This window comes from Struthio camelus, chromosome 9 (genome assembly GCF_040807025.1).
Source record: "Struthio camelus isolate bStrCam1 chromosome 9, bStrCam1.hap1, whole genome shotgun sequence".
In the NCBI taxonomy this organism is placed as follows: Eukaryota; Metazoa; Chordata; class Aves; order Struthioniformes; family Struthionidae; genus Struthio; species Struthio camelus.
This window is the reverse complement of record NC_090950.1, coordinates 17,858,473-17,883,877: the sequence shown is the minus strand read 5'-3', so window position 1 is coordinate 17,883,877 and position 25,405 is coordinate 17,858,473. Positions and strand designations below refer to the sequence as shown.

Here is a 25,405-nt window from a genome sequence, read left to right as displayed (position 1 = left end):
TAACCTGCACGCTTATCAAGCTGGAGTGAAAACTAGTCCCAGATGCAAGACCAAGAAAACCCAAAGGACTCTGGGGCATCTTCTCTACTTTTGTTCATTTGTTTACATTTTTCCCTTTGGCCCTGGCAGAAAAATTGATTCTGACAGCCCTGATGTACCTGGTTGACTTGTTTTATTTTGTGATTTTTAGGACTGCATTAATCGCTGTTTCTTTGGACCTGATTTTTTCCCGTACCATGCGCTGATAGGTCTTTGATTTTTGAGTGTATTCTATATTATTTATTTTAAAATTTATATTCTAGAATATATGTATATTTCTCTTGATGCTTCGGTAGAGTAAGTGGGAAATCCAAATGGATTCATACTGCTGCATTATAACCTTATTTCAGCTGGCCCGGTGAAGGCACCGTGGGTTTTCTTGTCCACCTGCTAAACTGACTATTTATAATTGCTAAAGATCAGCAGCTTCATGAAGCCTTCATCTGCTGCTCTCTCTTAGTATTGTAAGTTACGCTATATGAATTAATTCCTTTGCAGACGCTTCCATCTCCTGAAGCCTTTCAGTGGAAGATAAGAACCACCACAGGAGAGGCCTGGACCCAAATTCTTTTCTTATTAATCTTGCCCTTGCAGTCTTAAGCAACTGGTGCTGGGACTGTGCATCGCTCTTGTCCTGCACATGTATATGTGCATCAGAGTGCTTGAGAGGTTAAGCTGACCAGTGGGTCAGTGGGAAGGGTACAGGCGGGAATGGCTCTCCAAATAATTCATCGTTCCAGAAATTTGGAAGGGCTTCAGTGGTGTCAGGCTGTTCTTCAGCACTACACAAGAAGGGGATGAATTTACTTCCAGGTGGTCTGGGTAGCCAGAATTGGAGTTCAGCCATGGGGTTTTAGTCAGGAAGCAAGTCTGGAAGGGTCATGCTATAGATCTATTTTACTAAGTTGTGGATTTGAAATAGCAATTAATTGAATTAGATTCAGCTGTTGTCTTACACGTGCTAGATATTAAATCCAGTAGTCTGGCTAAATTCCAGACACTAGCCAAGTGACCAAGTCCTGAAAGCAGCCAAGTAACTTTACAGGCTGCATAGAAGGCCTGAAGAATGTGTGCAGTTGGGCTGTTCGTGCACTTCCTTGGTAGGAGACAGTAGAGATGATGTGTGCACGGGGATTTGTGGTGGTGTATAGCCATTTTTTTTTTTTTCTGGTGGCTGGATGCTGTTCTGAGGAATTGCAGAGAGCATAGGAAAGCAGCACTGAATGGCTTTTACCTAAACAAAGTATTACAGGTAGCTCCAGTTCGTTGACTAATGAACAGTAAGGAAATGGGCTGCACAAATGAGCGTTGCTCTATTGAAGCTACTCTAAAAGCCGGAACAGCTTTGAAAAGAGGTATTGTCAGCAGGGATTTTACTCTTCCTGGGATAATTAAATCTTCCTGATTCTTCTCTAAAACCTTATAAAAAAAGTCAAGCTACTTCAGCTATTTCATAGCATTTGCTATTAAATTTCAGGAGATGCGGGCCTAGCATCTGCAGAGTGCGTAGCTTTTGTTATTGTAAAAGCTTGTGTTTCTTGTTAAGACTTTGTGATTCATCACAACACTGAGAATGTGGCAAAAAAAAGTGACCAAGTTCTTAGCCCAAATCTGGTCTTACTTCCTGAACTCCCAACACAGAGAAAATATACGCAACTCTTACTTAAGATGAGGATTTCGTTACTCAACCCTACCTTGCCCCTCTGAGTTGCTGTGTAGCTGTTTATCTAAGTCTGTAGGTGGTGCCAAAGCAATAACAACCTGATTTGTGACTCAGATGTTTTGTCATATCCAAGTCTAATGGTTTTTTTTGTAAGTTTAGAGTTGGTGTGAAGAGAGGTAGTCCCCCCACCCCCCTAGTGGTGGAGGTAACATGTGCCAAAGTAAGCAAGATAAACTGTTGAACAAAGTGCACTTGCCCCTTGGCTGCTGCTGACTTCCACCACGGAGCAGACTGGGGAGAGCAGACGTGCAGAGCACTGGTCTTTGGGTACTCTGAAGGCTGGAAAAAGCATAAATCCCACAGCTTTCACCATGAAGGACCTCAGGAGTGTCTTCTGCCTTCTCTTCTTTCATGCTGGTAAGTGCCCTCTGAACGATAATTTGCTATGGCTTGCTGTCTTTGCAACTGGCCAGTTTGTGATGTGAGAGAGCACAGAGAATTTGGAACCAGTTCAGAACCAATGTGTACAGGGGAAAGAGGGACGTGGTTGGGAAGAAGGATAGATTATGTTCAATACAGCCTTTTCTATCTTGACTCATTGGTGTCGTGTTACGTTTCCTTGGCACTAGCTACTGCTCTTGGTTCTATGGTGTTTGTTTCTCATGAGTATGAGCAGTTCTATGATGTTTAATTTGTTAAAAAACAAACAAACAAATGATTGCATTATTGCACTCTTCATGCTCTGTGTGACATGGTGACTTTCTCTCCTCCCTTCCAAGCTTTATGAATGGATGCTTTAATTTTACCAGAGGTGTACATGCTGAAGGACTTTGCAGTTCTTTGAAAAGAAAGATGCTGGGTCTGAAATGAAGTTTGTTTTTGTATTTTTTTAATAGTTTCTGTTGAAAGCCCTTCTCATTGTATTAACAGCCCTTGACAAGATGTTACACAACCCAGTAATGTTATTTTTAGCAGAGGAGTTAATTGAAAGTGAGCCAACGGTAAAATTATGTGTGTGTTTAGGACCTTGAGCATGTTTCAAATAGAAGCCATATCTCCCGCCACTTCATGCTTCGTGTATATCTACAGAAGGACCAAAATTCTGAATAAACTTGGGTTCAGAGACTCCCTTGCTATTTTAGTATGTTCTTCATTGGCAGTAGGAAGAGAGGCTAACTACAGACTATTTCTGTGCTCTGAGGCCCATTTCAAATGGGTTAACTGACAAGGAAAGAGAAGGTAATTTTCTGTAAATTTTTCCGAAAGCATCTGGCCAGATGCTGGGCAAAGTCCAGCAGTTTGGAAAGGGACAAGTTAATTGCCTTTCATAGAGGAAAAAGGCAACAGATTCATGCCATTTCACTAAACTGGAAAACAGGGAGCCAAATGAGCGCTTTGTTTCCTGTTTCAGATTTACGTGGCTCATGATTCCTTCATACAGTTCCTGCATTATCTGCTGTGTGCCTACATGTAACACTAGAGTGCTGAGCCTGAAGAATGATGCTTTGCCATGCAAACTAAGGTGCTGAGAAAGCAATATAATTTCCAATTGCTTGTGTTGAGGAGAAAAAAAAATTAAACCTTTATCTCTGAAAAGCTAGCTTCTTCCTCCTGCCCCCGAGAAATTAATGATGAAGAAGATTTCATCCAGAAAGATGAGGTAGATGTTAAGTTTCCGTGAGTTGCCTGTTTATCATGACCCTGCAATGCGTTTTGGCATTGCTGCACCACAGAAAAGAGGTGAGAAGGTTTTTTTCCCTTTGTGAACACATTCTGCTTTGAAAACTTGCTGCAAGCTCTCTAAGACTTGTATTTTGTTGATAGCAGCAGAGCTGGCTCTGAATTGCGGTGGAACAGCCAGGCAAGCTCTCTGTTTCAGTATCTGGTGCAAAACACTGTTTATGCATCAATGATGATGTTTAGCCCGCAGCCACCAAGTGTTTCAAGTCAGAACATGAACATAGCTACTACTTACTACACTACATTACGACGCTAGTGGAGTGATCTTAGCTAGTGAAATTAGATTTTGTATCTTGGCCGCATAAACATGATGGGGAAGCAGAGGGCCAGTTAGAGTTAGGAAAAAAACACAACATGATAAGAATCCAACATAGTAGACAAAAAAAATGTAAACAAAGCTCTGGAATTTATTGCCAACTGATTATAAAAATAATCTGTACTTACTCATCAGCATAAAGCATCTTGCACCCACATTCTCTGTACAGCTGCACCGTTTGTACGTGATGATATATGTTTACACAAGCAAGGTGTAACTTTGGCACTTAGAATACTGTTTTGGCTTCCTGAAAAACACCTTTCTTCATTGATTAATGGAGTCCCTCCTACTTAATCTGAATCTGTTAATTCATGGAGCTGCATGCTCCTTTTAGTGACTATGGAAAGGGCCTCTTATGTAAGTGTTTTGAAAGGACAAGTTTACTTTCCTAGTTTTCGTAATAAGCCCAGTGACGAGGTTCTTAAGCACTTAAGATTGCTTTTTATTCAGACCAGCAAGGGATGGGGCATGGCTCCAGGTAGGAGATGGTACTGCCCGAGACAGAGTTGTTTTCTGGATGATCCTTTTGCTTTTGTAGCACATTGTTTTCATTTTAAACACTTTTTACTCAGTAGAAAGCATTCTGCGTGTGTCCCAGGACACATGGCCTGAGCAGACAGCTGGAGGCAATAATTCTCATGCTGAATGATGCTCTATAAGGATTCTTCTGTTGCAAAGTCTATTGCTTAGGTATGTCCCCATCTGTCTGCACAATAAATCTGACCCTAGAATCTAGTCAGGAGGATTCTTCACAGCTGTAAAGTGAGAAGTAATGGTAGTGTGTGTGCAGCTGGTACTGTACCTCCGCAGGGCCGCTGCAGAAAACAAACCTGAGAAGCTGCTTGAAGCCAGGGCTGTGCCTGGTGCGTCACGGACCGGTTCCATGGATCTCGGACGCATCCACAGCCCCCAAGGACGCATACAAAGGTGTCATATTTCACCAGGTTTTAAAAATGGTCTGGCTGCCCTGACTTTTTCTGTGGCACCCATACTTAGGCTAGTAACAAATCCATCATGTTTTGATAGCTGAGTTGGAACCTATCCTGTTTCTACTCCAATCAGCTTCAGTACTGCTGTTAATCTGAATGAAAGCAGAAACCGTCTCCAAAGCCTCAGTGTCGAACGAGCCCTGATTTCTTTTGTTTTAGATGGAGGAAGGGAGTGAAAGTCTAGATCTTCAGTAATTTTAAATGATAAGCTTTGTTAAAAAGGCTTCAATTTTTTTTTTTTTTTTTTTAAAATGATTTCTTCTCTTGATGCTTTGTTTTCAGCTCTCAGCCTGGAACGTATCCGGTGGTGCACTGTCTCTGAGCAAGAACTTTCCAAGTGTACTGACATGAGTACAGCCTTTGTTGGGGCTGGCCTCCTTCCCCTGGTGGAGTGTATAGAGGTGGGGTCAGCTGCTGACTGTGTGCAGATGATCAAGGTGAGTTGTAAGTGATAGCAGTAGCATTCTTTTAATTTCTTCGTGTACCTGATAATGATCTCTCCGCTTGGCAACGTAGACAGCTCTGCAATGTGTGTCTGATAGAACTGGGCAGCAGGCTTTGTGCTTCTTGGCATTCCTGTCTTTGAAAAAGCAAAACGCATTTTGGCAGGGGGCACTGCACGGTGGTTTGTTTTAAGACAGGTTGAACCTGAAAAGCAAAATGGCCCTGCATCTTCTCTTGGGCTAGTCAAATATGGCCAGTCATTAGGAACACAAGCAAAGGGTTTAAGTAATCTCTTTTAAATACTAATCTTTCATTTGGGAATTGTGTCAGGTTTCTTTAGCGGGTGTTAAGGAGAAGTGGGTAGTTGAAGCCATGCTGCTGTGCACAGCGGTGCCTTCAGCAGCAATGCGAAGCTTGTCCATGTAGGGTACGCAGCTTTCTTGCAGTGCGCTCCCAGGCTGTGGGTGAATGTGTGTGCTGTAAGACTGAGGAGCTTCTTGACTCTTCTCAGCAAATCTCTGCAGGGAGAGATTTCTTTCCCCTCCCTTCAGATTTGTGTGGCTCACGTACCAGTCGCACTTATTTCAGGAACTTCCTGAAACCTGTGACTCTTCTGTTCTCATTCCCATGCTCAGACCTCTGCACTTCCTTGTCTCTCTCCTCCCCAATGCAGGTGCGCCCCTGCTCTTCAAGGAGTCACAGCTGGTGTTGCTTATGCAGAACGAATAGTGTTGTCTTTCCTCTGAGCTCATCCTGCTTTTTTCTTCACTTCTCATGTCATTCCCTTTTAAGGCCCTGCTGACTCTCCGCTCACCTCAGCCTCCATAACGAACACAGCCTGTCTCTCATCTGTTCTGAGTGAAATTGGGTAAAGAATTTTAGGATATCGTGATGCAAACGTCAGACATACTTTCAGCAGCAGTAAAATGCAATTGTCTGTATAGCGCAAGGGGAGGAAGCTACTAGCAATAGTCACTGATTAGCGCACAATAACTCAGCAGTGACCAGCGTGTTCCTGTATGTCAGACCGCAAAAGGAAATGTAGAAGTTTTCATGGCAACTAGCTAAAAGGAAACCCTGCTATTGAAGTGGCTCTGTTTTACTGGAGCGCTGATCTGTACAGAGCGGGGTGGTTGCAGAGTCCCACCTGGTCGCCTGTGCAGCAGCAATGTCAAGACTCAGTGCTCTGGTAATCTTATGCAGGGCTTCAGTGGATGCCCGTGCAGTAGTCCTGTAAGACGAAGCGCAAGTAATTACAGACCTGCATGTCTGACCTTCACACACCCCTAAAGTAGCGTAGTGACTTATAACTATCCTGAGAGCTTCCCATTGAGACTTGGGCCCAGTACCTCTTGCAGCCCATAGGTGTAATTGTCTCACCCCTCTTTCTGTCGGCCTATCCAGACAGAGCTCCTGCACTTCTCTCGATGCTTCTTTCTTCCCTTACCCAAACTCTTCTCATCTGAGCCCCCACCCCAGGTGTGACCCAGAGCTTTTACCTGTTCCCTACCCACCATCTCCGCCTGGCTTATCCTCTCCTGTCTCAGTTCCCCACATCATAATCCTGTCAATATCTGCTGCTTTAGCTGCTTCTCTTTTGTTTCTGAAGCCCAAACTGTGTTACTGACCAAGTTCTCTCGAGTGCAGACAGCCCCAGTCAAGACTGCTTCTTTGCCTGGAGTGTCACTGCCTCTTCAGCTGTCCCTGCAAAAGCAAAACTCTGGCAGATGTTTCAAAAGTATCTGGAGGGCAGGGAATGTTTTTGCGGAGAAAAAAACCTGTAGGTAGATTGTCTTTCAGCAAACTCAGTATCGTACTCCTGTTTCAGGGTCACAGTGCAAATTGCTGTATATAGAGATGAGAGGAATGTAAAGTCCAGTCTCAGCCAGCGTTGTGAGAGATGCATAAAGCATCAAGCAGAGTGAGCAGAAGGCACACAAAACCGACTGGATTAGTTCCAGCATGCTCCGTCTGGGAGAGGAGCAGGGCTTTGGGGAAGGTTTTAAAGACTGTAAACCTTTGCCTTTGCAAATGGTGATGGGAAAATAATTCCGTCCTTAGGGGAGGGGGTTGGAAGCAACAGGTAGATATTAGAAGAAATGCAAAGAGGCAGATAATCAAGGCCAGCAACACTGGCAGAGTCAAAGGTCAGGAATTTGTGAGGGAGATGCAGCCTGTCAAGGGCAAAAGGATCAGAGCCAGGATAACAGGCCTGGCAGAGTAGTTTGAAGGAAGATTAGGCAGGTAGTGGTGTGGCTAGAAAAGAAGATGAATTCCAGAAATTAATATGCTGTAATGTTTTGTCAGCAGAAACAGAAGGTTTGTCCATTACTTAATAAATATTTGATAAATACCATTTTTGACTAAGTGAGTCAGGATTGTATTAAAGAACACTGGGAGTAGATATCAATATACGTGGCTTGGACAGGAAATTCTCTTTAGTGTCGTATCTTTCCTAAAATCATTTGGCTGATTGCTGCATTCCACAGAAAAAGATCTGTTAGACTCTGCAAAAGAAGTTATTGAACGAGCTGATGAGCGACTGCATCCAAAACACAGTGTGCACCGAATCGCACTTGTTTTCCCTTGCAACCAGCACACAAATTTCTAAAACTCTGGATTGTTATAAAACTTGGTTAGCTGAACTCAGAATGCTGCAGATGGAAAGCATGAATCAATAGCTCTCCGATAAAATAAAACTTATCGGTAACGCTTCAGGCAAGGTTCTGTCCTTGAGACCTCTTTTACCTGTGCTAATGATTTGCTAAATGCTCGAAGCTGGCCTACTCTGTGTGGACTGCACAGAACCCCTGAGTCCGCGTCTGCACTGAACTCTGCTCCTCTGCTCCGTGAGGACAAAAAAGGGATGGGACACAATGGCTGAGGAGGCAGAGATACGCCATTTTATAACCCCACATAACTTGGACTTAGTTCTGTGAACGTGTTTGCGCATGGGTAAAGTACACCATGATGTCTTTCAAGATGTTTAAAAATTGAGAAATGCTGTAAAATTTAACCTAGAAAACCTGACAATATTTAATTTGACCGGAGCTATTCTTCAGCAGGTCTTTAGAGTCTTTCGCATGCAATTCACAAATGTGACACACAGAAATGGAGTCATCCTGAAAATGGTTAATGCAGAGTATTACCATTGCATGTATGTTTATCAGAAATCATATGTGGAGCCTGTGCTTTTGCTAGTTGTGTTGGCAAAAGCTTGCAACAAAAAATACCCCCACTGTTGCTGATATACCACCTCAGCCATGATCGTATGATTTAAAGGGGCTGTGGTCTGTAGCCTGTAAACTATTCTTAGGCAGAGAAGTTTCAGCTTCCAATTAAATGCAGTAATATATATTTTTTTCTGTGTGCATAGGCATTATGCTGTGATGCATACACATGAACGTAGCCCCAGGCTATCGATAGGAAGCTTTTCTGCTAAAGGGAACTTAATGGCTCAGCTTTCTGATCAGCAATGTATTGTCTCACGTGGAAATACGTCCACGTAATATAGTCCTTATCATCTGTGGCCAGCCCTTTTCATTTTATCTGGCCTACCTCCTGTCTACCACCAATTCTAGAGAGTCATTTTATTTTCTCTGAAAATCAGATTCTTTCTGCATTCTCATAACCTGCTTGGACTCTGTCTTGCGTTTTAGCTGCTGGTCCCAATTTCAGCTGCTCCTTTGACTGCGCCATTGAGGGTTTGCACATGCCTGCTGTGTGTGTGCACGCACGCTTACATGTGCATCCCTATCCCTAGATAATCTCAATCCCTGTAATCCCTACAATCTACCCTCTCAGATGATCCCTTAAAAACTTTTCAAGCATTTTGTGTGACTCTGCCTGTAGGGAATTGCTTCAGGATACTTAGGGAGCGTAGTCCTAACCCCACGCTAACCCAGTGCTCAGCAAACTGCCAAGGAAGGTGAGCTAAATTACCCCCCTCCAATCCTGAACTCTAGAGGTTAAGCAAACTGATAAGAAAGTCAGTGTCACCTAGAAATGCAAAACACCAACTTGCTGTACTCTTTTTCAACAGTAACTTGTCTCTCTTCCAGATGCCCTCTCCTGGCTTCTGCTAGGCTCGGTACACAGTGAAAGCCAGGTTCAGCTGATCAGAGGTGTGTAAGCAGTTCCCTAGCTCTTGTTGCTGTGGGCAGTCCTGTCCTGTGCTAGTTAAAATCCAGTGTAATCCTACATCTGTAGCAGGATTCTAGCCAGCTCAGTGTTAAAGTCAGCTGAGAAGATAAGTTATTGTTGGACACCTTCCCAGCACTGAATGCCCCAGATTGCGCTCTCTTTCTCTTTGGACAATCTTTTCAGATGCTTCCCTTCTTTTCTGAAAGGTACTGCCAGTGCTACTTTGCTGCGTTAGTCAGCAGTAGGATTTTATCTGCTCTGTTCTCTCCTTGTTTCTTTGGGGTACTGAAACTGTAGCCTTCAAGGAGTTTGAGAATGGGGCCATGGTCTTCCAGAGGTCATGGGCTCCTGTAGCTGAATTGGCCCTTTACCTAAATATCCTGACAGCTGTGCTTGTGGCTGACGTGCCATAGCCATACTGAGAAGCAGCCCTCCCACTATTTGGACTGGATTGTCCCTTTTGATCTTTCAGAAGGTTTATGAAAAATTCCTAAAACTCCCATCACTGATCCAGCTATTGTGGGTCTTAAACTAATGTCCATTCTTAACTTCTCCATAGGCTTTGAACAAGGAGTCGCAGTTCTTTCTCCTGCTCACATGCTCATCTCTTCCTCACAAAGCATTGCTGCTACACTGGGGCAGCTTGCTGGGCTTGTGTGACCCTGTTGCTCTAAGATACTGGCCTGGTTCTGCTCCATCTCCTCAACGCTTGGCTGCAGATAGATTGGGGCAAGTGGTTCAGCCTGTGGACCCCAACTGTGGTGAAAGTGGGTTACTTCCTTGAGAGCATCCCCATCCTGCAGAGTCCTCACCCAACCGTCCAGGTCAGAGTGGCTCCTGTGCACCGGGTACCAGGCCTTTATTGGGCTCTAGGTCTCCCCTACTTTACCCTGGTAATCCAGTTATTTTGAGCCCGTTCTTTCCTTATTTGAGTTCCTCCTGTTCCATGTCATTCACTTTTATCACTTGCAGATGGTCCTTCATTGCTGCCTGGGTTAGCTGCTTTCTTGCATCAAGGAATTTGTAAATCCCATTGCAGGAATGTGTGTCTTGGCTCCTCTTCAGTGTTATTTTACTTCTCTTATAACACAAAAACACTTTCTCCTGTGCAGAATAAAATTGTCTGTGCTTTTTAGGAATGAGCAATTCAGCTGAGTAAGTGTTGCTTGTAATAGAAACTGTACAGAAAGGAGAAAAATATCAGAGGAGGGCAGAATGATGGTTTTAGAGCTCCATTAGAGATACTTATTCAGTGTTAGTATAAACTCATTCAGACAACGAATTACTGGGAAATGTCGAAGTCCCCTTTCTCCCTCCCCCACAAGATATATGATTGCTTATCTCCTGGGGTACAAGCTGGCATGTTTAGTGCTCTCTTGAGTGCACACTTTAGCATCCATATTTTGCAGCTCCAGGAGACATCACTTCAAAATGTCTGTGTGCAAACTCAAACATTTGTTTACTTTGTTTAAATCCTCAAGCTTTGGGGCACTAGCTAGAGAGGAAAAAAACTCCTAATTGATGAGCCTCCAGATTTGTCACAGAGCTGGAGGATTCCTTTGGACCGTGAAGTGCAGTGAGGTGACTACAGTCTAGGGCTGGTCTCTACATTATATTTGAAAGGGAGAGAGTTTTGATGTTCTGAATTCATCTCAGTAATTGTTCTTTAGTAACTTGAGCACCCTAGAAAGGACTTCTTGGAAACAAGAAAGCTCACAAATAAAGATTGACTGCATCATATGAGCTGCTCCTCTCAAATTCTTGAATACAATGCCTCTGGCTGTTGACAAATATTAATAACTATGTTTCAACATATATCTTCCACCTTGTGTTTGCACAGGATGATTTGGCAGATGCAGTGACGCTGGGTGGTCGTTCAATTTACCAAGCTGGAAAGGAGCATGGGCTGAAACCTGTGGTTGGGGAAGTGTATGATCAAGGTATATTCCGACAGAATATTTTTTTGGATTTGTCTAATATGAGCTTTTTTCTATGCATTTTTACTGTTTCCATTTTATTTTAGGGTCCTTTTGAAGACCCTAAACACTAGGTTTTAGTCACATTCCCTCTTAGAAGTTCTTGCCATAGCAGAACCTATGGGGAAACAGGAGACCAAGGGCTGTGGTAGAGTCTGTCCCTGAAATGCTTAGGTCAAAACAGCTCTTCCTGTAATACCTTTTTACTGTCTTATTGCTTACTGTCTTCTCTGTTCCAAACTTTGCAGATAAATCAATGAATTGCAAAAGATGCAGTTAAATTGTTATTAGGGCTATCCTGCAATCCCATAAATTACAGTAAATAATTAGGCTCAATTTTTAATAGTGCATATGATTACCTGCTGGAAGTAAGGAAATGATAGATTCTCCTCCTTATCTGGATGTCCTCAAGCCTTGGGTGCCTTTCAAGACAGAGACTGCAATTCAGTGGTGCCTTATCATCCTGACTAAGGGCTCAGGATCGACACGCTTGTGTAGTTCAGAGCCAGAAGATAAGTATGTCCCATAAATTTCAGAGAGCCAAGAGGAAGAACAGCTCTGGAAGCAGTCTGCAGACAGAAGATGACACTAGGTCTCCTGATGCCCCGATGCTCCCTTGTGAGAGGGCGCTGGATAGAGTTTGCAGCTTGGTCTCAGCATGATCTGGCCAAGTCAGCCTCAGAAGTACCTGCTGGCTCACTTCCTCTGACCTCAGAAACTTGGATCACCTGCAGCAGCCCAGCATCACTGTCAATCACATGTCATGACCCTGGTGAGGGGACTATGTGTTGATTTCGCAGAACCGTGTGGGTCTCATGACGCAGAGGTTTGCTACCTTTATTAGTCAGGTTCTGAGCTCAAATCAGAGACAACTGAATGAAATTTAATGGCTTGTGTCAGATTAAATGACCATAAGGTCACTTGCAACTATAAACTCTTGACTCTGTGAATTGTGTCATGTAGTAAGACAAAGAAAATGAAATTATCTGTGATGCTGGAGTGACATCAATGTGCTATGCTCTGTCGAAGATCAAATTTACAGACAGCTGTGGGAATTCTTTTTACCATTAATTCTACTTGGTATCAATTCACAGGGTGAACATCAAAGTTAGAGCAGTTTGCTTGTGACGTTTAAAAAGGACATTTCACACAGCAAAGACGATAGGTGACACAGCAAGGTCAGCAGATGCTCACATTGTTCAGGACGTGAACAATGCGTCTTCTCTGTGGGCAGAGGAGCCAAGAGATATCACAAGTCAGTGCATCTCACTGTAATGCAGCTGCTAGACTACTTTGCTCCTATTTCTTCCTGTGCTGCAGAGATTGGAACTTCATACTATGCTGTGGCTGTTGTAAGGAAGAGCTCCAACATCACCATCAACAGTTTGAGAGGTGCCCGTTCATGCCACACAGGCGTCAACAGAACTGCAGGCTGGAACGTGCCTGTGGGTTATCTCATTGACAGTGGGCGCCTGGCAGCAATGGGATGTGACCTTCCAGAAGGTGAGAGTTGCAGTGCCAAGAGCTGTTCTTCAGCAATGCCTTTGTTTATGTTCTTGGGACTGCTGCGCATGGGCAGGAACGTGTGGCACTAGCTGCTATTTTGTTCTTGAATCTGATGCAGCTCGTAAGATGGAATAGACCCAGTATGGATCCAATGAAGAGTGCAAACTGGGTTTTTTTTTTTTACTTTGAAATCATCTTTAAAAAACAAAATGACTCCATTTTTAATTAGAGATGTACTGTATAAATGTGTTAAAACGTGATTGTAGGATCTGGTTTACTCGTTGCTAAAAATGTTTCACTCTACTTTCACTTCTAGCTGTTAGTGACTTTTTCAGTGCAAGCTGTGTTCCTGGAGCAAATAGTGTAAATTATCCCAAATCCCTCTGTCAGCTCTGTAAAGGAGATTCATCTGGGCAGAACAAATGCGAAGCAAATTCACAAGAGCAATACTATGACTACAGTGGGGCTTTCAGGTAAAACTCAGAGCACTGTAACTTTTTACCTCTATGCTATATCCATTGTCATAGTGTCCGGGCCTCACTGACAGGAAAGCAAAGCCAGAGAACTTGCAGTTGATGCCAGTAGATAATCTGCTAGCATGTTAGGACAATCATTTAAGTCTAGAGACTGAACAAAAATAATCCTGAACCCATTATTTCAGGAATTAATATCTGAATATTAAATCTAACTGGGTGCTTAATGCTTGTGCTGGGCAGGGAGTCCCACTGCTGTTTGCTTTGTCCAGCAGCTGTTGACACAGGTCTGGCTGTTTGTTTCAGCAGGCTATATCTCTCCTAGTAAAACCGGATGACCCTTAAGAGTTTGGCCGGTGAAGTGCCACACTATTCAGCTATTTCACAGTGATCCCGTCTCCGTTGCAATGAGTTCTCTTATCAAGTCCTTCTCCCGTACATTTTTGCACAACTGCCTTTCCTCATTTTTCTTCTCCCTCTGTGTGCTGTAGTCCAGTTCCCAGTCCCTGAGTAATAGCACTGACTGAGCAGGGGTGGAATTTGTTCCCGTGAAACTCTTACTCCCGTCTGTGATTTCCCCAAAGGGTCATGTGACAGCCTTAGTGAAACCTCCTGGATGAAGAAGGTCATGGTGTCCACCTTAGGCAGCCCTGAACACATTGTCCGTGTTCAACAAATGACAGTGATAGTTTACTTCATGCTCTAACAGCCACTAGCCTCTAGCTTGAGCTAAACTCACAGCACAAGGATAGGAAATAGGTCACTGTCTGCTGGCTGGTGGAGCGTATCGCACAGCCCTCTGGCTGTCAGCAGGCAACGTCCAATGCATGGGAGCAGTGCTTTGCAGTGCGTAACTGTGGTTGGATTTACCCTTCGTTAGGTGTTTGGCTGAAGGTGCTGGAGAAGTTGCTTTCGTGAAGCACAGCACAGTGCCTGAAAATACTGATGGTAAGTAGTCCAGAAGTCTTTTTAGCGGTCTGCCTGTGAGGTCTGGAGTACAGTGACAACTACCATTGCAGTACAGTGGCTGTAAAGACAATATAGGGTTGAATGTTTAACTTATTTTGAATTGAGGAGTGAGCAAAAATGCTATAATAATATGAATAGATATGTGGAGATTTACTAGCACTAGACTCCTGGTTTTATACAAGCCTGGGCTACTCTGAGTATAAATGTTGCTTCATTCCTACCCAGAGATTTCTGCAGAGACTAGCAGAAAGAGCAGGCCATGTTTTATTAAACTGCCTATCAGGCACTTTGTGAAACTTACCTTGAACATAACATCACTTAAATATCACGGACCTATCTGACTGTCATTCACAGCAGGAAAAAACAAAAATGTTCTATGTGGTCCTAGACTTGGGAACCTTTTTGATACTGCTGTGGACCCCAGTATAGTTCTGTGCATCTGATAAGCATTCAGCTGCATATCTTATTGGATATGCACTATGGGACTACATAGATGCCTAGGGTATATTGGGCAGTCAGGAATAGTTCAAGGATGGTCAGGAGAGCTATGTTCTGCTGCTCGTGTATGTGCAAAGGGTAGTGCAGACTTGGAGCCAGAGTCATCAACACCAGCTTGATATCTATTTCATAAGTATGTTCTGTTTGATTTCAGGAAAAACTCTTTCTTTGTGGGCCCAGCAGCTTCGTTCCAGTGATTTTCGGCTTCTGTGCCGCAATGGCAGCACAGCTGATGTGACAGAGTGGAGAACCTGCCACTTGGCCCGAATCCCGGCTCGTGCCGTGGTTGTACGGCCTGACACAGATGGGACAGTTATCTTCCAGCTCCTGAACCAGGGACAAGTAGGATACCATTTTTTTCATCAGTGCATTGCATTTTAGATGGATTGTCCCACCCACCTGGGTTGAACTGAAGAGATGATGGGCATCCTCAGCTCTATGGGGGGTTTGAAAGGGAATGGGAAGCACTCAGCCTCCAAGCGTAGGGCCCTGAGGGTGGTTACATGCGGTGGGGCTGAGAGGACGTTGAAAAAGACTTGGGGGGGGGGGGGCGGGGGGGGGGAGGCAGCAGAGGGTTTTTTTTTTTTTCATTAATTTTTAGCCTGTTGGCCTTCCATAAAGAAAAACCTAGTTGTTTGTCCCTTCTGTAGGAAGGAGATGGTTTCCCCTGCCCATAACCAATGTTATCACAGAGTTCCCATGTGACAGCAGAATACAGGGACGTATACCTGACAGGTATTTTTCATTTCTTTAACATAACAGGAAAGATTTAGTGGTACAGGTGCCAAGTTTCAGATGTTTGACTCAGCAGCCTACGGTGCCCAGAATCTTCTGTTCCGAGACTCCACCACCAAGCTCATTGCGATCACAGCTCAGAGTTACCAGGCATGGCTGGGTGATGAGTATCTTCACGCTATGCAAGCCCTGAGCTGCGACCCCAGCAGTAAGTTGTCTTTGGATCGTAACAATGAACAAAGATAACTGATGCTAGAGACCATCTTTATTCTGCTTTATTTTCTTCCGCCTCTTGGAGGCGTTTATGGTGAGATGCTGTCCCAATCTCAGAGCTTAGAGGAAGGGCACTCTGTTGCCCAGAAACGGTGTCACATTGTAGAAAACTTTCCTCTGCAAATTGGCCCACATCCAGCATCGTAAGATGCATGCATATTCTGCCCTTTCGTGTGTACACAAGATTTAAATCTGGCAAGCTGCTGCTGCCTGATGTACTCTATTTCTTACCTATTAAAGAGGGGATATAGTAATTAGTTGCTGTGTAAATCTTCAGGTAGCGTATATAAAAGAAAGGATGACGAGGATCCTAACAGAGAATTTCCTAAGCTGGAGAGACCCTCAGTTGCCCTTTGAAGTGTTTTAGTCTTTTATACTGTCGGAAGAACGTAGAGATAACTTGGTGCAAGTTCTGACAGACTCGGAAACACAGGTTGTAGGAATCTCTATCTTAAGAAGCTTCATAATTATGGCAACTGAGCCTGCCAGACCTGCTCTGTGCTGTGGCAAAGCCACTACCTCTCCAGGGCTTGTCTCTTCTGAGGTTGCTCAGGGCTGTTGGGTCTGAGGAAGAATGTGTTCAGAGTGACTGCACTCTTGAGGGAGTAGACTGCAAACAACTAACGCCTTGTGGCTGCACTTAACGTTCGGCAATAGTAGGAGTTCTTGTTCCTTCATTCTGGATAGGTTTGCAGTATAGAAGCATCACTAACTTGGAGACCTCTGTGGTTCCCGAAGAAGGTGCAAGTCTGAGCTAAAGAAGTGGAGAGAAACAGAGTGGGCCGAGGGATGCCTTCTTGTCTATTGCAAAGAAAGTGAACTTTAGTATTTGCTTTCCAATCTTGTGCAGCATTGCCAGAAAGCCTGAACTGGTGTGTTGTATCCACTGAGGAGATCTGGAAATGTGGTGAAATGGGTGTTGCCTTTCAGAAAAAGAATTTGAAACCAGCAATCCAGTGTATTTCAGCCAAGACAAAAGAACAGTGCATTGAGCTGATCCAGGTAAGCTGCTACCAGCCTTGCGCGATAAACTGATTAACACAAGCTGCTGGGTAGGTAGAGATGTGTTTATTTAGGCAAGCAGTAGCTAATATTGGGTGTTCAGGAGGCAATGCGCAACTCTCATGATACGGATGGGTCTGAGCCCTGACGTTCTTCAGTTGTGTTAAGGGCACTCTTGCCCATCTGGCTCAAAACTGTGTCTGAAATCTGATGATGCTTTATGCAGGTTTTTGTTTTCTTCAGCGGAGGATAACTCTTTTGCTACTAAACTTGACCTCCGAGATGTGACAAGTATGATGCTGGAGGTGTCGTCATTGTAGCAGGGAGGTAGTTGTTGTGTTTTCACAGAAGCCCCAAATTTTATTTGATTTTTCAGAAAAAGGAAAGTGATGCTGTAGCTCTGGGTGGAGCTGATATTTACACAGCTGGGAAGACATACGGCCTTGTTCCGGCTGCTGGAGAAAACTACTCTGGTAAGGTCAGGAAACATATACGTAGACCTTATTTTTCCAGGATGTTGTTTTTTTTAAAAAAAAAAAAAAAAAAAAAAGCTCTAAAAGCACTACCGCTGTTCTCTGGCCCTGAGTGGAAAGTTGTTTTCAAAGGACATCAATATTATCCTCACATCGTGGCTAGAGGAGGAAAATAAGTATGGACTGGGTTTCTACAGTGAGTTTGTAGCAACTCTTATCTCCCCTGACACTGGCCAGCTGGAATCTTTGGCAGCTGATGAATCTTTTCACCTCTTTATTTGTCTTTTCAATTCCACAAAAAGTACTTACAGTGGAAAAAGGAGTATTCACAAAAGCACAAGATTTTAACAGAAGCAAAAATACGGAAGTTAACATAGCTTCCAGTTAGGAACAAATTCTTCCCTCAATGTGGCTGTCTCAGAATCAGTGGTGAAGAGGGCTCATGACTGTTACGACACTAAGATTTTCAATACTCTGCAAAATTCATGGAGATTTTAATGCAGGTACGAGTTACATAAAATACTTCTTAAAGCAGTTTTGCCGTGTCACTAATGACCCAAATATTGTTTTTGAGAGGGAGGTATTCATAAGAGTTAGTGTTAATAAAAAGTTACTCTTGACATTTAAAGTGTTTGTGTTCGTCTGTAGATTATTTAGCACACAGCAGTACCAGTACACAGGCTGTATGTGAATGCAACATTGTGGAGTACTAGAGGTACAGAAGAATTCCACGTGCGCTCATACTTCATAGCTGGCTGGCTGGTGCTGTTTCCTTCATACAGTGTGAGCTAGGAAGTTGGCACTGGATAAGTGTAGTGTAGATTACCATTAAGCAGCAGGAATGCTTAAGGAAAGCTGTAATGCTTTTTGTTTGTTTCTGCAAGCTGATGACAACAGCAATGCGTACTATGCTGTGGCATTAGTGAAACGGAATCCTTCCAATGCTTTCACCATCAGTGACCTGAAAGGGAAGAAGTCCTGTCACACAGGACTGGGGAGAACCGCTGGATGGAATATCCCCATTGGCGTGCTAATTAAAAGGGGCATTATTAGGCCCAGAGACTGTAATATTCCTCAAGGTAAGATGGCAACATGGCATATCAACAGTACAGTAACATTCTGATTATACGCTTTAATTAGAGAAGTAAAATTCTGATATATCATAGCTCTATATTTAGTTATATCTAGTCTGTTTATATTTGTAAAAATGTGCTGCGTTTTTAATATAATGCCTTGAAATTTTAGGTTTTTTAGCGCCTGGGTATGCCATTAGCCTTTTTTGACACAGGGGCACGCTGCTGACTCTTGATCGATTTGCTATCCACCAGGACCCCCAGGTCCTTTTTTGCAAAGCTGCTTTTCAGGCAGTCAGCCCCAGCCTTTCATGGGGTTAATCCATCTCAGATGCAGGATTCTGCATTTGCCTGTGTTGAACTCCATGAGGTTCCTGTCGGCCTGTTTCTCCAGCTGTCCAGATCCATCTGAATAGCACCCCTGCCCTCCAGTGTATTAGCTAGCAAAAAGTCTATACCAATTTTCAGAAGTGCAGCTATCTTTTGTTCTTTGTATAGATTTAACGAACTTTAAATTTACATACCATCTTGAAAAATCTGCTTTTCGTTCCAGCGTGTCTCAACTCTTGCTGAGCTTTTAAGATACTGACTCAGCTCAGGGTCAGTGACCGAGGAGTCACTGTATCTCATGCTGTCTATTCAGATGTATCCCCTCTTGGAGGTACTTACGGCTTTGGGATGGCATTGCAGTAAATGATGTATCCCTGTCCTGAACTTCGTTTTACATATTTTCAAACTGCATTTAGCAGTAGAGCAGTGGACCAGAACAAGCAACGGGTCTAGGGACATGCGACTACTGAGTCTAATTTTGTTTGCCTATTTCCTGTCTCCCCAGAGTGCTCTTTGGTTTCACTACCTGATCAGCTACAGAATACTTTGAAAATATTTTAAAAGTTATGAATTCCAGTAAGGTGGATATAACTCATGTTTCTAACATTCTACTGAAACCTGTATTGCTTTGTAACTTCATGATAGTATAATTACCCCTTTCTGTGGAGAACTCGTGCTTTTTGCTCATTATATTGCTTTATCTGTCTTTCTCCAGCTGTGAGTGAGTTTTTCTCTGCTAGCTGTGTGCCTTCTGCTAAGCAGGACAGTTACCCATCAAAACTCTGTAAGCTGTGTATTGGAGATGATAATGGAAACAATAAATGCAGTGCAAGTAGCCAAGAACGTTATTATAGCTACAGCGGAGCCTTCAGGTAATTAATATATGTGGTGGTTGTTTAGTCTGTCAGTTTGTCCAAAAGCAAGGACAAAGTATTCTCCATCAAGTCAGCAGAAAGTGGTCGTTGTTGCTACAGTTAAATGTCACGTGCCATAAATGGAACAGGACGTGTGTCCCCAGATGGGTTTCAGCAATATAGCTATATCAAAAGGCTTTATGTTGTATCATGAGCGTGCCATTAGCTTGTGCTGCCCGTTTCCCTGCAAGAGGACACCTCTGCCGTGCTGTGTTGGTAAAGAGCATGTGAGCACATGGCTGCTGGGCCTAAAGCCTACCTGGGAGCTGGAGGTTTCCTCATGCACAACCAGCTGCTTGGAGCCACCCTGCGGCCTTTTCCTCTGATCATAAATAAACCCCAAAGCCCTTGAAAAGACAAGAGTTAATTCTGACACCGCTCTCAGCAGCAAAGCACTGTTATATGTCAAAGCCTTTTGCCAGCTTCCTGGCCCAGAGCCAACAGAGGATGACCTACAGCCAAATCCATACATCTGTTTACAGAGCCATCCACCTAGCAAGGGACAAGTGGATTGTCATTGGGCTCCAGTCTTGCTTTAATCTAGTGTGACTGTCCACCACTCTGAAGGGCCACCTCCTCCTCCGTAAGGAGCTTAGGCAGGGAAACAGGCAATCAATCTATACCTAGTATCTTGCTGCCCATGAGTTTGGGCTGTGAGTGGCAGGCTGGTAACGGGGAGCTGGGGTTGGGTCCTCGCTGTCCTTACCCATTTGTGGCTGTACGTGATGGCCGGTTTCTGAGCAGTACAAACTATGGCCAATGCTCAAATGTAAAAGGCCTCTTCAAAGCAAGATTTGTTAAAGGTGCAGAGCGAATGAGTATAAAATGGAATAAATACTTTCTGTAACAGCCGCTATCTACTAATGGAGCCATACCAAAAGACTTGGGACTTAGAAACTCTTAGGTGTGTAAGTAGCAATTCCTTTTCCTGACCTTCACTTTTGAAGGTAATGATGCGTGTAACAGAGCTGGCAGAGTGGTTTTTCTCCTTCAGGGGAGGAGACTCTAACAAGAGCCGCCTGGTAAATATTCAAGTGCTAGACTTGAATAGATTTGTGAAAGGCAGTTGTCTTGTGTCCAGCTGTTGTGCACATGCCTTACAGGCAAACTCCAGATCCTCTGCTATCCTTCAAGGTTAGCGGAGCTGGATACCAATCACCAAAGCGATAAGCAGCAAATGTTATTGTAGGCTGAATGAGCCCTGCCTGTTCATAGTGTCCTTATGGTACAAACTTTATATGAAGGTAATTTTAAATACAGAAAAAAGACGATGTTTAGTTTTCATGTGAGGTGGAAAGCTTTAAGTATTTAAAAGGTTAGTTAGGATGTGGGGGAAAAATAATCTCCCACGAGGAAGGGATGGGTCTGGATATGATGCTTAGGTGATCCTCTCTGAAAGAAGAGTGAGTTATAGCAGGTGACTCACATGAACTTAAAATTTGGGCTCGGATTTCCAGATTCTTTCAGTTCTGTTGGACATCTCCAGAACAACCTGACTAAAAGTATGAGAGGTCATTCAGTTTGTGTATATTCCACTGCTTGGGACAAGTTAAAACTGCACAGAGTACTGGAAAATCTGCTTTTGGGGACAGCCTTTTGCTGATGGGGAATGTACTGAACAGCACCTTGTTTTCTCTATAAGACAGTCAGCCACATGTTGATAACACGTTTGATTGTAACTGTTCATGCCAACCAGGTACACGTTAATATATTATTTTTAGTAATTGTTAGCAATAATAACTCTTTCTCACATTTTGTATTAGATAATCCTCCTTTGGTTAGTGCATTAAGTCTTCTTGATTGCTGGGTTTAATGATCTTGTTTCAGAAAATGTTTCTTGAAAAACACGTGTAGAATAAACTACAAGCTACCACCACTATCCTACCTTTCTTACCCAGCCATCCCCTTGCTAGCACACACTACCCAAAATATGTGGGAAGTTGGATCTTTTTACTAGCTCACCCAGCTCACTGATTTGAGGTTGAAATTATGTATGTATTATTTGCATTTTGAAGAAAGCACCATGTGTTTGTTTATGTCTGCTGACTTATTAACTCATGCCCAGTGCAAATCTCTCCTAGTAGTCTACAATGACTGGTATATCAGGTGCTAGACAACACCACAATGTAACATGAGAAATAGCAAATGCTTGTAAAGGCTGGTGGTTCTACACATCCACCCTGAAACTCTCTGGAACGTGATGCCACACTGGTGGGAGAGGAAGAGAGTTTAGGGCGCCTTTGGCATGTTGGGCCTCTTCTGCTTCAGAAAATTAGGGGAATTCTTCCCTGAGATTCATGAGACTGAACTTAATTCTGGAGCGGTACCATTAGGAACTGCAGTTAAGTTAACTAGATATTTTCAGTTTACAGAGCTGCCAGTGCAGCGTCTGTGCAAGCACTAAGGTCACTAATTTGAAAAAAGAGATGTGTAACTGTGTATGTGCATGCATGTACATGCACAGAATTGGATAAGCTCTTGGGTTATGCACTCAAAGAATTTCATTCAACAAAAATTGTCTCAGTGATATTGTCTCCATACATGGTTTGAAAGGCAAGTGTAAAAGCTGCTGTTAGCAGAAGGGGTAAGCCGCATGGAGCATCACGTAGTGTGTGTTCTGTTTCTTTGCTTACCAAATACTGGCCTTTTCTACCTTTTCTCAGAGTTTTTAATCACAACTTCCTGCTTTATTGCTGTCTTAAAATTCTTAATTCAGTATAGCTTGCAAATAATTTGTTTTTCTCTCCTTTCAGTATGCTTCATTTCTCTTTCTGGTTTCACTCCATTACCTTAGGGTCCAGTGCATTTGTTTGCAGGAGTGTACATACGAAAAATTGAATTCTAAACCTATCAGTTATTAGCAAAGATGTGGTTGAAATAAAGATGCTTTGAATTGCACTCTCTCTCTCATTTCCTAAAGGTGCTTGGCACAGGACTCTGGGGATGTGGCCTTTGTGAAGCACTCGACAGTGTTTGAGAACACAGATGGTATTCAGTTTTACATGTCTCTTTATTATACTCAAGTTATTTTTCTTGAACTGTTTTTCTGTAAAGCATGTAGTGAGTCACGGTAACTAGTTTCTTCTTTCAGGTAAGAATACCGATAGCTGGGCCCATAACTTGAAGTCCAGTGATTTCCAGTTACTGTGTCTAAATGGTGCCCGTGCTGAAGTCACTCAGTTTGCTGAGTGTCACCTGGGTCGGGTGCCAGCACAGGCCATTATGGTACACCCGGATACCAACGTTTTTGCTGTATATGGACTATTGGACAAAGCTCAGGTATTAATAATCTATTTATCCTATGGGGTAGTTAACTATGGTCTAATGCAGACCAAGGATCAAGACAGCAGAGCCATACAGCCATACTGTCTCTCCTGCATCATGGGACTGGCAGCACGTGCACTCTGCAGAGTTCTGTTGTTGGAGTGGAAAGGAACAGGTGAAATACAACCCCTGTAGTTCCCCTATTAAAACCACCTAAAGTTTTTGCCTAGCCACTGGTTTCAGCTGTAACCTTCCTGGAATCTAAGCTAATTTCCCAAGTTGCATGCACTGAAAATCTAAAATAAAGTACGCTAACATGTTTAAAAGTACAGCTCCTTCTATAGAGTAACAAGGACCACAGACCCAAATGCTGTTCTTGTAATTGCCAGTGACAGGATTCTGTATATAATCCACTGGAGTTTCTAAAATCAAACACAGAACAAATTCTGCAATTGTGCATGAACTCCTCTGCGAAACAGTTTCCATTGTTTATATGTTGTATTAGAGGGATGTAGCACTTAACCGTGCAAAATACTGAAAGTTTTGCATTATTTTCAGGACTTGTTTGGAAATAGCAGCAATGAAAATGGATTCAAAATGTTTGATTCTTCAGCTTTTCAAGGAAAAGACTTGATCTTCAAGGATTCTGCTGTTGAGATTGTGCCAGTAAAAGAGAGAAGGACATATGCAGAATGGCTGGGGAGTGAATATATTGAGTCCCTTGAAGGGATGCAAACACCACCGTGCTCTCAAGCAGGTAGTAAGACGATACCTATTAGTAGTTACTGTCATCTCTCTTCTATTATGTCAGTTACAAAGCTTGGACTATCATGGTCCAAATGGCAACTTCCAGGCCAGCTCTAGCCTGCCACCTTTTCTTCAGATGAGCTGCTGTTTGGGACAACATGGGCTGTGCTCACATTTGAACGCCTCTTCCTCCCTCTTTGCAGGGCAAGGTGCTTGCAGCATCGGCTCATTAGGGGAGCGCGGTGGGGCTGGAAGCTCCCTGTTCATGTGGATGGGGTGGAACTTGAGGCAGAAGCTAGCAAAAGAGTGTCAGCATGGTTCCAAAACTGGAACCTCATCCTGGGCTGGATGATTCCCAGGTGCTGTTAGGTGCATACTGGCTTTCTGATATGTGGAAGAACTTCTGCATCAGAAATCTTGTCTAGTGAATCCAGTCTGGCCTCCTTGCTGGTAACATTCTGACTCTCTCTGCTTCCATCCCTGCTTATCTCCCTTGCTGTGGGCAAGTTTCTCCCTCAGCTCAGCTGTCAGCAGAGGTAAGTGTGCAGAGGATGGACAGGCTGTGGACCAAGAGATAATACCTGCAGTCCAAGATACAGCTCCTGCCATGAGCAAGCTCCTCCACCTTCCAGCAGAAGAAAGTAGGGGGAATATCTAAAGTCACTGGAGGAAAAGGAAGGCCAAGGAGATTTGGAGGGACTGTCTGTTGGCAGAGGAAAGAGCTGAGGCAAACGTGTGCATCCACTGAGCTTGCTGACCTTTCCAAGCAGCACACTTAACTCTTCAGTGTTGTGGGTTGCTTCAGAGAGGTCATCTACCCTTGTGATTTTTTTTATTGGATGCAATCTTCATTGAGAAACATTTGGTTGTCCTCCTTCTACATAGGATTATCTGGGTGCATGTGCATGAAACTTGCATTTGGTATTAGTGAAGCACAGTAGTTAATTTCTGATTGTTTCTCATTCCATTGGCTTGTAGTATTCAGTTTTTATTTTTATCCATAGCTGCAATTACAACAAATGTTGCCGTGCTGCTCACAGGCAGTGTCCTCCTGACTACGGCTACCACCACATGATCCTGGGATGAAGAGATATTCAATGCAATAAAAAGCTGGTAAAAGCAAATAGTAATAATGTAAATAAATGAAACATAACAAATAAACAGAGAAGAAAAGATGATTTATTCAGACTCTGGCTTGATAGCTAAACTTCTTTTTTTTTTCACAATTTTCCAAGAAGTTAACACTCCCCTCACTTCTCTGCCGATACCTTTCAGCCTTTCTCATTTCCTTTACTCTAACGTTACCTGGGTTTTAAAGCAAAGAGAAAACGTGTGCCCTCCTCCTATTTCAGCTTTAGATTTTAAAGCTGTGTGTCTAGTGACAACAATGCAACGGCCCAAATAACCACAACGGTATACAGAAATTGTAGTGCTTGGTGGTTCTGAGATCATCTCCATGACACCTCTGGGCGGTTAGTGGAAGCCTGTACAGTGAGTTCCTGTATACGTTAGGACAAACTGTGTTAAATTTTACTGAGCAGAGTCATAGCTGATATACCTGCCCGCTCCCTGTGTGTGTGTGTGTGTGTGTGTATGCATTTCTGCCACATCTGCATCCTTTCTAGCTTGCAAGGTTACTTTCCATATAAGCCAAACACGTCTGCATCAGGGTGGACCTGACGCGCCTCCAGGCCTCGGGCTGTGCGAGACAGGGGAGGCTGTTCCTGTCGCTGTCCCCCGCCGTCATCGAGCGATACCGCGGCCTTGGAGGGCCCCCGGCGTCGCTTGCGGCTTCCTTGTCCCTTTCCTGGGTGCCTGCGTTCGTCAGCTATCTTCTT

General features: G+C 43.5%; 1 protein-coding gene across 3 annotated transcripts; it reads left to right on the top strand.

The window, feature by feature from the left end:
- The first annotated feature begins 327 nt into the window (after nucleotides 1-327).
- MELTF (melanotransferrin) lies at nucleotides 328-24,745 on the top strand. Of its 3 annotated transcripts, XM_009688993.2 has the most exons (16): nucleotides 339-2,119; nucleotides 5,030-5,184; nucleotides 11,175-11,274; nucleotides 12,631-12,813; nucleotides 13,133-13,289; nucleotides 14,170-14,237; nucleotides 14,911-15,098; nucleotides 15,519-15,699; nucleotides 16,615-16,766; nucleotides 17,143-17,239; nucleotides 18,124-18,318; nucleotides 19,358-19,514; nucleotides 22,477-22,544; nucleotides 22,648-22,835; nucleotides 23,379-23,577; nucleotides 24,572-24,745. In XM_009688993.2, exons 1-16 carry the CDS (start codon nucleotides 2,074-2,076, stop codon nucleotides 24,640-24,642), a joined length of 2,205 nt encoding a protein of 734 aa, XP_009687288.2. In that variant the 5' UTR covers nucleotides 339-2,073; the 3' UTR covers nucleotides 24,643-24,745. The 3 variants fall into 3 exon arrangements, with proteins under 3 accessions (XP_068811281.1, XP_068811280.1, XP_009687288.2); XM_068955180.1 differs by having other exon boundaries at nucleotides 328-2,119; nucleotides 11,847-12,813; nucleotides 23,379-24,745; XM_068955179.1 differs by having other exon boundaries at nucleotides 333-2,119; nucleotides 23,379-24,745.
- Nucleotides 24,746-25,405: the final 660 nt, after the last annotated feature.

What these genes read in the sequence shown, in the direction of transcription:
- MELTF (XM_068955179.1), top strand. Translation starts at nt 2,074, where the DNA reads ATGAAGGACCTCAGGAGTGTCTTCTGCCTTCTCTTCTTTCATGCTG. An exon ending in AGTGCCTGAAAATACTGATG is followed by an intron (nt 14,238 to 14,910) that starts GTAAGTAGTCCA and finishes GTTTGATTTCAG; the next exon opens with GAAAAACTCTTTCTTTGTGG. An exon ending in GACTATTGGACAAAGCTCAG is followed by an intron (nt 22,836 to 23,378) that starts GTATTAATAATC and finishes CATTATTTTCAG; the next exon opens with GACTTGTTTGGAAATAGCAG.